The following is a 16,422-nucleotide window of genomic DNA, read 5'->3' as shown; positions in this document are numbered from 1 at the left end:
CTATATTGCTTTGAAGAGCTGGTTTTACATTGTTCCTTTCTTCCTAATAGAAAAGATTTAAATGGAGTCTGGAGATACATGGTCCGGGGTTCAAAGTAGATATGCTGCCTGCACAAATTCTGGCACATGGCCTCCTTGTCCCCTATCCGAGGGAGCCGGGTTTCACTCAGTCCTTCATACTACACTTCAGGGAAAGAGGAGAACTGAAGTTAGATGAAAGGATTCTCCTGTCAGGGTTTATATGTCTCACTGGCCTCCTGAAAGCCCTAACTGGGGAGACAGACAAAATAAGTTTTGTATGTTGTGTTGTAAGGTGCTGTATTAATACAGTGATAGGCAGGCTCTGCTACAGTGGGCTTGCCCTGTAAATGGGCAAGATGGACAGAGAGAGAAACAGAAAGGTACAGCAATTTACTCAAGTTTGCACAGTGGCTGCTGTGATTCCTTGCCCTGTCTATAGCTTGTGTTGCCTCCTGTGGCAGCGATGGCCCCAACATACGGATGTTTGTAAACAGCAAACTGGGAAACCAAATAATTCTGCAGAGGCTGTTCTGTCTTCTTAGAGTATTTTTGGAATGGTATAGATCTGTGGTAGAAGGTGTTCCAAAGGTGAGACAAGTGTTCTGCAGCCACGCTTCTATTTATGCCCTTGGCCTTCCCAGTATGCAGGTGTTCATGTACCTTCTTCTCTGTAAAGAGATGGGTCCTAATAAAACATATCTATTATGATGATGATTATTTTATTGGAATATTCACCAAAAGCTTTAAAGACATTGGTATGGAAGAACATTAGAAGCCAATGTGATCCATTAAAATGCAAGCTGTTGCTGCAGACTGCCCAAAGGTTTTCAGGCAGAGGTGAAGCACATTGGTAGAGAGCTTAAACAAAGACAGTGGTTCCAGGTGAGGCCCCCTCCACCTTCAATTCAGGGAGCTCTTACCCCAGTTATACAGAGCAGATTTATGGTCATGAATCTGGCTCTTAGTTTCTGCATTGGAAGGAGCTGCTTGATCATTACTACTAGTATTAAATTTTTCATGGAAGCATCTGTGCAATTGACATAGGGATGATGTTAGATGATTACAAGTGGAAAAGGTGAAAGTCCACAAGGATCCTTTTTCTAAGATGTGGCCCTTAGCAAGGAAAACTGCTGAGAAGATCCTTCTGAAAATATTCAGACTGGCACTGTAGATCATAATCCTTATTGTATGTGATGATCCTGACTTAAGGTTCAGGCCCTCTTTTGATGAACGCTGTACTGTTGTATTTCCTCATATGTTCTGTTAGTCAGGAACTTGGTTCTAAAGAAAAAAAAAAAGCAAGGTTGCTTGGAGAGGAACACCTGACATGAAGGTTCTTTAGCTTTAGCATGCCACTCTTGGAGCATACAAGGACATAGTGTAATATTTGGATCAAGGTGACTCCCTTTCCTGAGTGCCATAGAGGTAGTGTTAGTACTGTGCAATTATGAATGTGTAGAAACAGGGAAGATAAAAAGGCACAAGTGTAGTGATTTCTGTAAGAGTAACTTCACAGATGCAGTTTACGTGACACTTATAATAATACATGCTAGAGAGCAAGTCACCGAGGCAATTGGAGTATTTTGTGGCTTTAGCAAGCCTTTTTATTACACTGTGACTTTTAAAAAGTTACGGTAGTTCATTTTTAGACATTTCTAGTGAATTCCTTCCTGGAAAATAAATCTTTTGCATGATTTATCCCATGCTAAATTGTAGCAAGATTTCATGAAATGGAATGACAAGGCCAATTATGAAATATTTTTAAAAAATTAGTAAGAAGATTTAGCTTTATTTTTCACCTAGGACAAAACTCATACTTACAAAGTTTTTGAAAATAAGAGCTTTTCCAGAAAGATCGAAGTGTGGTGTTAACAAGGTAAAAGATCACCCTACCAGTGGATATAATTATTGAGATGGTCGCTCTGCTACAACATGCCATAAAACTCACTAGGTGGAGCTCTAAGGTACCAGGTAATCCCTCTGGGGACCTACATGGAAGAAACAGTGTATCCATGGGAAGACTCGAGCATGGAATTCACAACTGCACCTCAGTGTATTCACACAAAAATAAGGGACTGGGATTAAAATAATAATACCCCTGCCCCACCCGTAAAGGATTAAAGAAGGGAATGCCCAAAGCAGAGGTGTAAACATTCAGAAAGCAAACAGCTTTTGCACTGCGCACTAGTTTTATGAAGGAAAAAGATAGCGGTGTGTACTTTTACTAACCAAACAGCTGGGCTGAGCAACTTTTCTTACATTTCCTTCCCATCTCTTCAGGCTTAAAGATATTTAATAGCGCTACTCTCTGGGCAAGCGTATTATACTGAAACATGTGGGAGGAACTTGACAAAAAGAGGCATCAGAGGCTATGGCGGGGTGTATTTATTATCCGAATGATAAGTGGATGTCGCACACGACAGACAGCCTCGCTGGGAAATTAGGAGGGCTTAGAACCTAAAGTAGCAAAGCATTGCAGTGGTGGGGGGACAAGGGGACGGTGGGTGTCTGTGAAAGAAACAACGTGTGAAGTGATGGGGTGCAAAATCATAACGTGGGATATCTGCAAGATATTTCAGTCCTTTAAAAGTAATCAGTCTGGAAGACTTCAGAGTCATGAAATTTGCCTCTGAGGGGGCAAACTTCTCATGTTTGCGTTTAAGACCAAAGGATTTTCTCCGTGAGGGTGGTGGTGACAATGACACTCATAAACACATGTCTGTAGCAGGGGCAGTTACAGCTTCCCTGGTGATTTTGGGGAGCGTATCACCCGGGCCGGGTTGCCTCAAGTGCAGCGGGACTAGGGGAAGGCTGGCCAGGGTGGCCGGCTAGAGAGGGGCAAGAGAGAAATCCAGCGACTGGTAATGACCCGAGACAAGTGGGAACGGCAGCGCTAGGAGTGAGGCGAGGCTGAGAGGAAGGCAGGGGGGACACAAAAAAAAAAAAAAAAAGTTTTCTTTTAGCCTGAGCCCAGGAAGGGGGAAAAATCCCTCTCAGCGGTTGTCAAGGAGATGGGCGGCCGGGTTCGCCGGACTGTCTGCCTTCAAAGCCCGCAGCTCGGGGCGGGGGGGGGCATTTCCTCACGGCTCCCTGCGATGGGCAGGGGGCTGTGCACCACCCACCCCGCCTCGAGCCGCTCCCAGCCGCGGGAGGGGGCGCTCTCGCGGGGGTGGGGTGGAGTACTAACGGTCCGCCCCGGCCCCTGAGGGGAACAAAGCTCAGGGCTCGAGCAGCTGGGGAAGCCCCAGGATGAAGCCCGGTAACGGCCCCAGCGGGTCTCTGCGGGCTTCCTACCTGTTGGGAGATGTGAGCGGTAGCTAGCAGGGGCGCGGGCATCACGCCGATAAGCACCACACGCGTGGCTAACAGACATCTCTCGAGGCGGGGAAGAGTTCACCGCCTCGCCGACCACCCCCCCCACCCCCGGCGGCGGTGGGGCGCGGGGGCAGTCCCGGGGGTGGCGGGGGCGGCCCAGCCCGCCCCGGCCCGCCCCGGCGGCCGGCACCGCCCCCGCCGCGGGAGTCCCGGCGAATCAGCGGGGCGCTGTCAGGGCGTCAGCGCCGGCGGCTCCGCGCGGCCGGCCCTGAGCGCGTCCCTTATCGCAGACAGGCACCGGGGGCCGGGGATCGCATCATTATCATGGGCACTGTTTGCTTTTCGCGGCGCTGCTGTTTGCTTTTCGCTCTCGCCTGGGCCGGCAGGTTGGCGGGAGGCAGCGGGGGCGCAGGTAAGAGGGGGCTCCGCCGCCGTGCCGCCTTCCCCAGGCTCGGGCGGCGCGGAGCCGCGGCCCCGGGGGGGGACGGTGTTTGTCCGCTCTCCTCTCCCTGGTGTAAGGTGCTGAGGGGGAGGTCACTTCTTGCTGCTAGTAGTGCCGGGGGTGTTGGAAGTTGTGGTGGGGAGGCGTTTTCTTACGTGTTTGACACTGCCGGAGCCAAGGGACGTCTGGAGGGAGAGACTGGGAAGAAAAAGTTACTTTCCTTAAGTGCCTACGAGATGAATCTGTGCTGAACCCTAGAGACTCCGCAGGGGAAGCGTTGGCTGTTCTATCGTCACAGGTTTTCCCTGTCCGCGCATTAACCCAAAGACCTGCTGTTTCTTAACAGCCGCGCTCCTATCTCTTTAATAGCACTGATGATACTAAGTCTTTGCTCCGGTGTCTAAAAAAATCCCCAACAACCCCAAACCAAACCACCCCAAAACCCCCGTCTGCCTAGGAATGTTGTAAGCCCAAAGTAATTTCTTAAAGATGTGTATGCAGTCGCTGAAGTTGTGCTAGAAGAAATCCTTTAAGGTGAAGGGCGGGGGGGGGTGGGAACGGGAGGGGGAAAATCGCTTTTCCTCTGATGCAAGATTTTAAATGCAACAAAATGAACGAAGTCAGCGTAGAAGTTCTTAAAGTCCAAGAAATGCCATGTGAGATGTGGAGCAGAGCAGGGGCTCATATTTGGTTTTGCCCTTTCATTTGACTCATTGGCATTCACGCCTGACTCCCAGGCATCCTCTGGTTGCTGTGAAATGTCCCCCTTGGCTCAATGCAGTTTGAATTTCTGACGGCATTATAAAGAGTCCAGCTGTCACTTGCTGATCTTGATTGGAGATGGGTGCCGGTTTAATGAGTCAAAAGTATGAACCAAAGTATTTTTTTAGAAAAACTTCTTTTCTTTTTGTGCTTGACTGGATCTGTGTCTGATCTGGGCAACACCCTCGGACCCCCTAAGCTAATTCACGTAAATCATAGCTAGATCTGAACCGGCTCAGCGGTTAAAATAAACGAATGGACAAGAAAGAAGGAAACAGATTACAGGAGCCCTGCGTTTCTCCAGAAAATACAACGCTCTGCGTTTGGGAAGGGGAAACTGTTCCCCTCTTAAAAAAAAAAAAATAAAATAGTAACAATACCGAGTGCAGGCAATTCTCTTGCTGGGAGCCCTGAGGTGCCCCGCGGGGCCGTTCTGGGCTGCACCTCTCGGAGAAGTTCTCTGCTGCGTGCGTCATGCCACAATATCTGATTATCCCCCCCTCTCTAAATAGCCCCCTCCTGTCCTCGGTGACTTTGAAGGATCCGTGTTTTATCACTGAAGATGGTTGAGTGAGCACTTTTGAACCAATTCGCGTTAGGATTTCGAGCTAACAATAAAACTGTTTTCACTTTAGTGCACGTTTTTTGAGGATGTGTTAATCTAATTGGCATGAAACCAGCTGCACATGTCCCTCGCTGTTTGCCCCCCCTCTCCCCTAAAGATGAAGGGGAGGCTGTGCTCTCTGCAGCCCTGCTAGTTGTTACCCGGCTGCTAACCCGCCCCTGCTGGGCAGAGCGCTCCCCTGCCTGCCTGCTGCCTTTCTCCTCTCGGGAGCCCCAGATGTGGCTCTCGCCCGAAATGGTGAGGAAATCCGTGTGAGGTGCGTTATTGACACCGCGGCTATGCTCACAGTGGCGGGCGGCCCGGCCCGGCCGGTCTCCGAAGGCGGCGGCATCGCCTCCCCCGCAGCGGCCCCGGCCCCCCCCCGCCGCAGCCCTTCGCGTAGGGCGCTGCGGGTGATGGGGTGGTGGGGACCGTCTGTGGGGAGCGCGGGGGGGGGGGGGGGGGCAGGGCAGGTTAGGCAGGGCTTTAAATGTTCCCATGTTAACAGCACACCCCATCCCTGAATAGGTCGGAGCTTCCCCCCCCCCCCATGATCACTTCATTAACATTCCCACGACTACCGAATCTCGACTCTCTCTCATCCTCCTCCCTCCCCCATCCTCTTTAAATCCGGGGGAGAAAACGAATGCCCGTCGCTGAAATGTTTGCTTCCTACCCTGAAAACAAGAAAAGCGGTCTGGGTCCCCCCTTTCAGAGTCCGGCTCAGCAGTAAGGCATCCGCCCGAAGAGGGGCCGGGAAGGCAGCTGGGACCTTTTCCTTCCAAATGACTTTTAGTCCATGTAGATAATGCAGGTTGCTTTTCTCTGCGCTAACTTACCGAGTTTCATATGGTCTTCCGTTTATTTATTTTTTGCTTCTTAATAAAAAGGATTAATGCGGTTTTGCTGTTCAAATATTTCTTTTTCTCATTCCCCTGCCAGCATAGTTTATTTAAACTAGGGTCTATCTTTCTAAATTAAGAGGATCTCTTTGCTAGAACATGCAAATAGGCTCTTTTTTCCCCCTCCTCTTATAGGTTATTTAAACTCTCACTGGTTTTACTAAGATGTGGGTCTCCAGTACCAGACCTATACAGCAGATGCTAACTTCTAATATGTCTTAATGATTTCCTAATGCAGAAACGTAGGACCGAGCCCCTCTAGCTTGGTGGACCAGTGCTTATAAATGCCTTAAGGAGAATAACACGTTGGTTTGTTCAGTGATTTGATCTTAGATGTTCCCATTTCCAGGATGACACTCGGAAGGCAGGCCAGCAAACACCTTCTTCAAGGGGCGTATCTATCCTTGCCGGTTTTCCCTGTCTTAGGTCTCCTTTCTTATCTGTCCCCTTGGGGTTCGTTCTGTGCTTCCAGATGTTGACGAATGCGCAGAAGCTACGGATGACTGCCACATTGATGCCATTTGCCAAAACACGCCAAAATCCTACAAATGCATCTGCAAGCCAGGCTATAAAGGCGAAGGGAAACAATGTGAAGGTAAGGACAGCTCGGGTCCTCTCCTATCTCGCCTCTCCTCCCTTCTCTTATTTGTTTGCTCTTTAAAAGCTTTTGTAAATAGCTGAATTCCTGAAACGATTAATGCAGATTTACAGCTGCTTAACCTCAAGTCTCGGGTGTTTATTGGCAAGCATCCCCCTGCTGCTTTTGCTAATTGTCCGGCATCGCAAACATCGTGTCTGCCAGGCTAGTTTTGAAAATAAAATTTAAAAAAAAAAAAAAAAGAAAAGAGGGGGGCTGTTCCCTACCGAGGCGACTCCCGGGTTAGCACCAGCTTGTCCCAGGCAGTGCGGGGCCGCTGCCGCCGGGGGCTCGAAGCGCCGCGCCGAGCACGTGGGCCCGCCCGGCTGGGGGCGGTGGCTGGGCCGGGCTGGGCCGGGCCGGGCCGGGCCGGGCCGGGCTGGGCTGGGCGGGGGCCCCGGCTCGCACCCGGCTCAAAGCGGCGCGGAGGGCTGGCCGCGGTGAGTAGCCGGGGACGCGGTGCCTGCGGGTGGCCGTCCCTCCCGACTGCAGGCGTCCGGGGAGGCCTCGTGCCTTCTCCCGCCGCCGGGTCAGCCAGCGGGGCTGCGGGGAGCCGAGGCCGCCTCCCTGCGCTGCAGCCGCGGGGTCGCGCCCGCCGCCCTGCCTGCGGCCTCCCCGGCCCGGCGTTGGGGGCTGTCCTGGTCGCTCTCTTCGGGTCCCTCCGAGGCACGGAGAAGCTTGCACCTTCAGTCTGGCTGACGTGTGATTTGCTGTCACGCCTCTCACCCAGCGAGAGCCTTATTGCCCCCGGTCCAGTTACAGTAGGTGTTTTTCTGTATCAGCTCGAAAAGGACACTCTGACGCTACGCATGTGTCGTGATCTTATGTTTTTGGTCTGTGGAACACTATTTTAAAAGGAAGTATTTCAGATTATTGTACTTACACAGACTTTAAAAAGCTGTTTTACTTCTGTATGTCCTTATATCAATCCTTGCGATTGAAAAAGACCTAGCATGTTTTATTAGGCACCGTGTACACTCATATTTCAGGTTTTATGAACTCCATCTCGTCTGTTGAACCTCAGCAGAGAGGTCGTTCTCTGGTGAAAAGAACTAATACTGTAATCACAGCAGAATGCCTTACAAATAAAAGATACAAGATTTTTTTTTTCCTACTTGTAGATGCTTAGCAGCTATAAAAATTCTCCAAGTCTCTGTCTTTCTATGGCAAACTGAAACTTTTTCAAAATGTATATTGCCAGTCCATTAAAAAGATTAAAGACCTAGAAATGACTTTGCTGAAGTCTACAAAAACTTGAAACCACTTATTATTCTCCATGGACTTCCAAAGTGTTTGTTCAAGTGCCCTCATAAAGCATTTTTGTGGTTGTCATATTTTTCTGTCTTGGTCTTAAATTGACAGAGACAAATTCCTACTGTCCACCTCTTGGTGCTCTAGCATCTCTGAGCTGCTGTTCATTTGGAAGCAAGATTTTCTTTCTTGCAAACAGAATAATCATTCAGCACCACTTTTTCCTCTTATTCATCCCTTCCAGGGAAAGAGCTCTATGCAGAGAAAATGTACTTAAGGCCACAGCTGTGGAGGTTATACAGCATTCTCAGAATTGGTACTTCTTGTTGTATTGGTTTTCCACATCAAAAGTTTCCTTAAGCTTTAACTCATATTTTAGCTGTTGAACTCTCTTTAATGGTACACCTGGCTGATACTCATGCTTATTTAATACACATATTTCTCTTTGCATGACTTACCTTGGCTCAGTTAAAAAAAGAGAGCTCAGTAAGTAGTAAAAAAACCCAGATTTCTCTATGGAATGATGTACAGAATCATGGAATTTCTGTGGCTGATGTCAAACTTGTTTCTGATGGAATTTAGTGTCTGTCAAGCTTGATAAGTAAATAAGTAGGGGCAGACTGCAACACATTCTGCATGAATGTTAATTGTTGAGCATTAGGTAAATGAACGTAAGGTGTCTAAACCAGGTATTACTATGTGTGATATATATATTTTTTACAATGTTACAGTAGCAGTTCTAAAGATTTTGCATTGGCTCTATAACTTAAGTTTGTAATTAATATCAAACTTTGGGATAAGCAGAAAGCTTGAAATGTTTTTGATGGTTTGTTTTGGGGGCTTATTTTAGATTACTTATGTAGTACCTCTTAATTTGATCCCAAAGTACTTTGTTACTGAAGTTATGTACCTTCAGTGGCAGGCAGATACCATTATGTCCTTTTTATAAGTAGGTGAACTCAAAACTACAGAGGTGAAGGAAGGGTCATACAAGTCAGTGGCAGACCTAAGATCTGCCTCAGGTCTGCTGTTCACATAGAGTGGGTTTATTTTGCATCTTAAGGTCAAGTATTTAAAACCTACAGATATAAACAGACTAGAAGTATTGATTAGTATTTAATATTCTGTCAGAAGACAACACCAGTAATCAGGCCTTAAAAATTATCTTTTGAGATAAAAGTGACTGTGCTTGTAATAACAAAGATGAAATACACCGAACAGGTGATGTTGTGCCAAAACCAAAGCTGGGTCATTAAATGATTCTGGGTCTTTATAACTGAGCTTTTCTAAACAAGCTTTTTGATCACCAAAACTAGTTACCTATGAGAAAAGGATGTCTTTTGTACAGATAATGTGTCTCTTTCACTAAGTTAGTATCAATCTACCTGTATTGTTTCATGTCTAAAGAACATTCATTATAGTATAACAAGCTCCCTTATAGTGCAGACTCTTACATACAGCCAGATTTTACTAAACAAGCAGAATTGCAATGAGCTTAAAGAAATGATACTGATTCAATTTATTCTAATAAATTTGAGCGAGCTGCCAGTTTAGATTATACTGAGGCATTACAACTAATTTAGAAAGGTGTACATGTTAATTTGCTTTAAACATCAGTCTTAAATATTGCTTTCATTCACTTAAAATCCATTTTTAGAGAAAGGGATACATTATGGGAACTAACATGATTTGGATGATTCTTAAATTTTATAAAAGCAGTGGAGCACATGTTTGTACAAATATGTGCAGTATGTGAATATGTATTTTAAATACTCTTGTATTTATTTATAGTTTTTATGCAAAGAAAATGAGTAGTTTAAAAACGGGATCTTTAGGCTAATGCAGAAAATGTGGAGCCCAGCCACTTGCGCAGGATTTTGTGCATATTTTGCTGCTCTGACCTAAAGGGCAGGGAGAAATACTTAAGGCAGAAACATTCCTTTAAGGACGTGTGGAAAGCTCTAGCAGCAATTATAGTTAAATGAAACATTTTCTTGACAGTCTGTTAAATTCTTTAGCAGGGAATTTATTTCTGAACTTTGCTTTTCTCCCAAAATGTCTTTTGGACTGGATTTTTCCAGTTTCTGAGAATCAGGGATGACTTCTCAGTTCGCAGATCTACCGTACCTTTTTTCTTTTTTTTTTTTTTCTGAGTAGCCTTCTTGCTTGAACCAGCTGACCTATTTCTTTCCGCAGAGCACAGTTATTTCTCTGGACAGAAGAGGTGCTTGTTCTTCCTGTGTCCTGTCTTCTGCTTCCATCTGTAGATTTCAGTTTACCTTTTTTTTTTTCAACCAGCTATCCGCTATGCTTTGTCAAGCCATATGGTCAGCATTGCTGTGATGATATTTCCCTGCATTACATAATATACCAATATCCTTTGACCACAGATTCTCTAGCTGGTGTTTTCATAGGACAGAATAATGTGGCCAACCCAGGTAATCTTTAAAAAAATATTTGCTTTCAATTGTCCATTTCTATTCAATATACAAAATGTATTCATCGATAACTGATTCAGTTGCCCTGACAGACCTACCATTACCTAGGAAATCTTCCCTGTTGTGATTTTAGTCAATATCTCAAGTGCAGTGGCCTGCATTCAGCTGCAAGCACACTCTTTCATGCTCCCTAAGTCTTTGTCCTTACCTTCGGTACACTGACTTTTGGTCTCCTACAGGTTGTTATCTCAATAAAATTGTTAGCTGGAAAATTGTGTCAAAGCAATGGAAATTCCAGAGGGTTCAAAAGGATTCCAAGTCCTGAGGTTCCCTAGGCCTTGACAGGGCCTCTTTGTCCCCGATGCCGATGTTGTGTGTTTGCTGTTGTAGGGTACTCTCTCATTGCATAGTTTATAAAGGAGTTTAGTTCTTAAACTGAGTTGACTTTTTTTTTTCTCATGTTACTTCTCAGGCTATTGCAAACCCTCGTACCATTAATGGTTAAAATACTCTGTATAAATTTCTGGTTCGTGTTTATCTGTGCCCGTTTTATATCCAATTAGTGCGTTAACTTTATTCTCTATTTTAAACATATTTTTTTTTTCTCTCAGCCAACTGTTTATCCCCAGTGTGACTGTGATCTCATTGAGTTGCTGTAGCTTCTTTTTCTTTTGGATGATACCTTACATGTAGGACTCTTTCTCTACAGTATGTAGTGGATGTGATTGAGTGGATGTGATTTTTCCTTAAGAGATCTTCACTGGGATCTGTTGTTTCCGGGTTGCAAAACTCTGCTCTGAGCTTTCCAATATTGAATAAGATTTTCCTCTTGGTGCAGTTTTTCTACTGTCTTTCTTAGTATTTGCATAACTGTTCTTCAGGTCTTTTAATAGTTGGTCTCATACAGTTGTTGTCATGTTTCTTGAACTCTCTGTACAGAAGAGAAATGTTCACAAATTTCAGATGTACTTTTTTTTTTTTTTTTGGGTAATTCCTGCTGTGAAGCTTTATACGTTGTTGATGGACTTCTCGCTGAGGGCAACTTACGTGTGCCATGACAAAGTATCTTGGCAGAGTCTGCCTTGAGAGGGTAATTTTCAGGTTTCTGCTCGTGTTGGAAATTTGTGCTATCAGCAGCAGCTGTCACTGCCTGACTGCTAGTGGAGTAGGCCTGTGCAGTTCTAGTGGTGTTTGTCATATGTTGATGTACTTGCAGTCCTTTACCTAATGTAAGTAATCATTCCAGGTAAACAGGCAGGTCATCATGGTGATCTGCAAAGGGGGCTGTTATTCTTGGATTACCCCAGTGATAGCACCTCCTGGGTTTAAGCACAATGCAATCTCAAAATAAGATAAACTGTTCCTGCCTCAATCATGGATATATTCAGCCCCACAGCAGGTTATATTCTGCATGTGTCCGTTTGGAAACACAGGCTAATTGTCCATTCTGATCCTCAGTGCTCATCTAAAGGCTTAGCTGAAGGAATCTTCTGGAAAATGTACAGCCAAACAACCTAGCAAGGCATCTCCTTGCATGCTCATCACAACTTCTGCCATAGTTCCTAACGTTTGTCTGTGTACAGTGAATGGAAATAATACGGTATCTGGAAAAATAGTTGCATCGATATACCTAGCTTTTGTTATTTTCATTGATGTTCTGTGAGTTTGGCTTTGTTTCTGGCACGATCTGTTTCTGCAGGCAGAAAAGTACAGAGTATTGTACGCATCATCTCTAAACTGTTAACTAAAAGCCCTCTTCTGAACTAGGAATTCTAATTTTGTGGAAACAACAAGATAGTGAATTTTTTACTTTGGCATATGTTCGAGACTCTTGTGATAGCACATGCAATTCCGTCTTCATGCTGCAGGTGCAATAGTGTCCCTAAGCCAAAATTTAAACTGCTCACAGTGTTTGCAGCAATACACTAAAGTATAAAATGATAGCTCGTTGCATTTACAATGAATCAGAAATGGTATAGATAAACCACTCATTACCATCTTCAGTACTTTTGTGGGTGTGAGGCCAAGTTTTTTTTCTTATACCTGTTTGTGAGATCTGTTTTTAAAGGATTTTAAACAAATCTTAGCAATTGGAAAAACATACAGAAAATTTATCTCCTCATCACTCCCATTTGAATAATAATGATTGTTTCGCTAGGTTTGACTTAATATTCTTCTTATAATTTTCATCTTGTTCACCTGTATTATCTTTCTTTTTCTTAAGAAGCTGGTCTCCCTCATTGGATTTTAACTTTACTGTAGTCTTTCAAATATTTGCTATGTTCTTCTCATGCTCTTCAAAAATGCATCCAAATATTGTGAGAGGACTGCTCTGAATCAATCAACCTGGAAACAGCACAGGACGTTTCAGAGTTCTCATTTCCCAGCTCCTGGTCCAGTATCTCACACTGAAGCCTCCTCTTATCTGTAGGGATAAGTAAGTACGGGGCTTCTGGATGTCTTTTAAATGGAACAACGATCCCATTTCTTTTAAGAGCTCCATGGTGTCCAGTCAGTCCACTCTCAGTAATTCTTTCTTTAGTGGACCATCTTTATCAATGATGTCGTGTGAAAGTAAACGAATGCTGTTAGGTGTCCTTTGATTTCTGACACTTAGGCACTTTGATGCTTGCACAACTCTAGTGGGCTCAGGCCTGTGCTGTCTGTCTGTCTCGCTGCTGAGTAACAGTGATGCCACTGAACAGAGCAGCATAAGTGACTTCTTTCTGATTGACGATTTTTCTAATTGCAATAGAAGGTGAATTCATTCTCTCAGGGAAGGGTCGTCCTCTGGGATCTTGCAAATATCGACTCATTTCAGGCTGCATATCATTGCTACGTCCATAGTCTTGCTGTTACTGCTTGCAAAAAAGTGCTCTGGGAAGTTGGTTTGGTCAAATCCACTAATAATACCTACTAATAATATCCCACTACGTATCTGTCAGGGGAACAAAGGATTTTCTGGATAGCTCTGTGTTGGTGTGTTGAGTTGTCCCTCCCCTGAAAACACCACAAATATCTACACCCTTTGTCTGCCTGTTCTGAAAAGCTACAGGAAGATGGAATGTGAACATCTTTCCTTAAAATTGTTTCATCCTCTGTTCATATCCTTATTCTAATTTTGTTATTTTCTGTATAACCATTTCCTGACTTGATCTCAGTTTAGTGCTTGAGGCTTTGATGTTGATCTAGTTACTTTGGAACTGGTTGTCCAGTAATCCTGAGGTCCGCAGTGAATATTAGGTACTGAAGTTGCTGTGCTTTCTATTTTTACAGTAATGATACCTTAACAGATGACATTAATGTCATGTGTTGAACTTCATGTCACCCTCCCGTAATGGCTGTGTTCTGGATGAAGTCTGTGGCTACAAGGCTGTGATGCTGGTTTTGTCCTGTTGGCTTGCAGCAGCCCATCTGAGCACAGAGGAAAAGATGCTCTGTCACCTCTCAGTTTTGTGATGATTTTTATTTCAGAGTCAGGTCTTCCTTCCCAGTTTTATTGACATGGATTATAGCTTTACTCTAGATGAGCCATTGTGCTGATTTCACTGAAAGCAGCTTCCAGAATGAAACAGTACATGTTGTCAAAAAAAAGGATGGGGGAGTGGTGAGAATATAAACTAACTTCTTTGATTTGAGCTAGTAACTGCGTTCTTTTTTTTTTTTTTTTTTTCCTCTCTGTAAATTCTACTCATTTGATTGGGTAACTTGATGCATCTTTTTTTGCTTTAGGCTGATAAGTGCTTCTGAGAATCCAATTCTGAGATCTTCTATATCTCTGTTGGTTTTGGTTTGGTGGGTTTTTTGGTTTTTGTTTTGTTTTTTTAATTGTCTGGTACCATTTAATACTTGATTCTCAGCTTGCTGAGTTTTCTGGATTACTTCAGGGAATGGAGTTTCTTAGGGGATGGAGAAGAGATAGCAAGCAAGAAAATACTCCTGAGAACATTCTGTAATAAATGTTTTATTACAGCCTAAGTGAATTAACAGCTTATGATAACTTTTTCTTTTCTCCTTCATACTCCTTCTGTTCCTTGAATAGGGCTTTTGTTTTGGCCATGGTCAAGCCTTGATTTTATTTATTATTTATTTATTTCAGATCTCTCTATTTTCCTGACTTTGTTCAGCAGTTTATCCAATAAAACCAGCATATCCCTTAGATGGGATGACATGAGCCGTTTAACTGTCCACAGAGCCATCAGTTCCCATGTGTCACTCAGCCTATTGTTTTCTCCTTTCGCTTTTCCTCTCTACCCTGTCCTACCTCTCAGAGCTACTTTCTGGCAGCCCATAATGCTGCTTCAGTGAACAGCTCCCCCGGTGGTCCAGTTTGGAAATCTTCCATTTTTACTTAGAAAAAGAACATTTGCTCCAACTTTTTTTTTTTTTTTTCCCCTCCAGAAATGCTTCTTGGATACAAATATCACTGTATTTTGCATAAACAAATACCGTACCGCTAGAAATATGGCCTCATTCTTCAGCAGCATTACATGTAATTCTCAATTTGGAAAAAATATGTTTTTTTTCCAAGGACACTTCTCTAAATAGTTGATAAGCTCCCTGTCTGCTGGATGGTCTATGGGTACTCTGGGAACTTATAAATATATATAAAATTTCATCAGTCTGAACAGTTGTTAAACTGCAGAGCTCAGGGTGGCCTCCCATGGTGATATAAACTTGGTATTTAGAAGGAACTTCTTTCCCCCAAATATACAGTGTAAATTATCTGCCAGGAAAAATATAATAAAATGAAGGAGCATAAATAGAATGTATTAAGCTCAATATGTAAGAGTCTGTCCTTCTTTTGTCTTCAGTTTTTACACATCTGCCAGACACTGCCCGGTTTTCCTTGTTTTCCCACCTGTCACCTTTACTTCCGGTGCAGTCCCCTTTCCTTGCAGTCTTCGCTATGTTGTCTTGTATGTTCTGTTACTCAGCTGTCTCTTAACCGTGTCATTTCCCTGCTGCAAATCCTACTTCTCCTTCTTTTGTCCTCTCCTAGTGTATTTTCACCTGCTTCTTTTTTATTTTATTCAGTTTTTCCTTCCCTTGTCCTCTCTCTTAGTGGCTTATTGCAGTTACAGCAGTATTATTCTGAGAGCCAGTGTCCCATAGCAAGACCTCTGGGACTGGAGAGCTGGTAGTTGCAAGCTCTGAGGACCCCTTACTGGTCCTTTCCCTTGAGTTCTGTCTTCAAGTCAAAACAGCTCCCTCCAGCTCTCAGAGTTTTCCCTTTTTCTTCCTTTTTCTCCACTTCTTTCCTGGCCCCCACCACCAGCTCAGAGTTCACCTGTCCCTCAGCACGTTCCCTGCTGTTTCCACCCCTGTGCAGACCCATGGGTCTTTCCTCAGGTGGCCGGCTGGAAAGACATCTTTGCATGGCTGTTTGCCATCATTTGTCAGCTTCCATTTGATTATGGGGATTTTCTTCACGTGCGTCCATTGCACTACCTAAATACGTGTTGTTTGTTCTGAGGCTGAACATAGGCTGATGCATGATGTGGTCAGGGAGCCTCTGGTTGGATGATGGCAGAGGAGTTGGGGAATGTGACCTTCTGCTACTTCCCTAACCGCCCAAATAAACTCCGCTAATGTGGCTTTTGTCTCCTGTGCATTTGAGCCAGGTAGCATCCACATCCACTGTGGAGGTAGTGGGAATCATGGATGGTGGATACAGTCTCTGTATTGTGGAAGAGGATAAAGGGTACAGTCTCTGTACCCATGGTATTAGTGCAACCCCATTCCAGACCAGGATAGCTGGGAGCCTTAACTACGGGGCAAGTTTGACCAAGCCTTAGGTAGCCCCGGGATGGAGGATGTATGCCAGGAAGTTGTAGGAAACATGTGCGTACAGTCTGGTTGGAAAAAGGAGCAATACTCTACTTCCTCAATGCACTGATTTGGGAAGTTCCTGTTTGCTTGAGCATGTTTGGGTTTTTTTGCACAGGGGCAATTGATGTGGAGCTATACTGTGAAGAATATCACAACAATAATCCCCCCAAAAGTGGAAGAAAACCCAAATGATTACAGCATGGCTCTGTAAGCTGTTC

The 16,422-nt window shown here is 44.5% G+C and overlaps 1 protein-coding gene across 5 annotated transcripts in view; it reads left to right on the top strand.

Moving 5' to 3' along the window:
• Positions 1 to 3,575: 3,575 nt before the first annotated feature.
• The window catches only part of SCUBE1 (signal peptide, CUB domain and EGF like domain containing 1), a 213,439-nt gene continuing 200,592 nt past the window's right edge, over positions 3,576 to 16,422 (top strand). For 3 of the 5 annotated variants that reach the window (XM_075759962.1, XM_075759953.1, XM_075759979.1), the window contains exons 1-2: positions 3,587 to 3,748; positions 6,519 to 6,641. In XM_075759962.1, the coding sequence (XP_075616077.1) occupies positions 3,661 to 3,748; positions 6,519 to 6,641 (211 nt within the window). In that variant the 5' untranslated portion in view covers positions 3,587 to 3,660. Of the gene's footprint in view, positions 3,749 to 6,518; positions 6,642 to 16,422 lie in introns of all 5 variants that reach the window. The other 2 variants (XM_075759970.1, XM_075759944.1) reach the window with 1 other exon arrangement.

The sequence above is a fragment of the Balearica regulorum genome, chromosome 1 (assembly GCF_011004875.1).
Source record: "Balearica regulorum gibbericeps isolate bBalReg1 chromosome 1, bBalReg1.pri, whole genome shotgun sequence".
Classification (NCBI taxonomy): domain Eukaryota; kingdom Metazoa; phylum Chordata; class Aves; order Gruiformes; family Gruidae; genus Balearica; species Balearica regulorum.
Note: the sequence above shows the minus strand (reverse complement) of the source record. Positions and strands in the feature narration are given on the sequence as shown.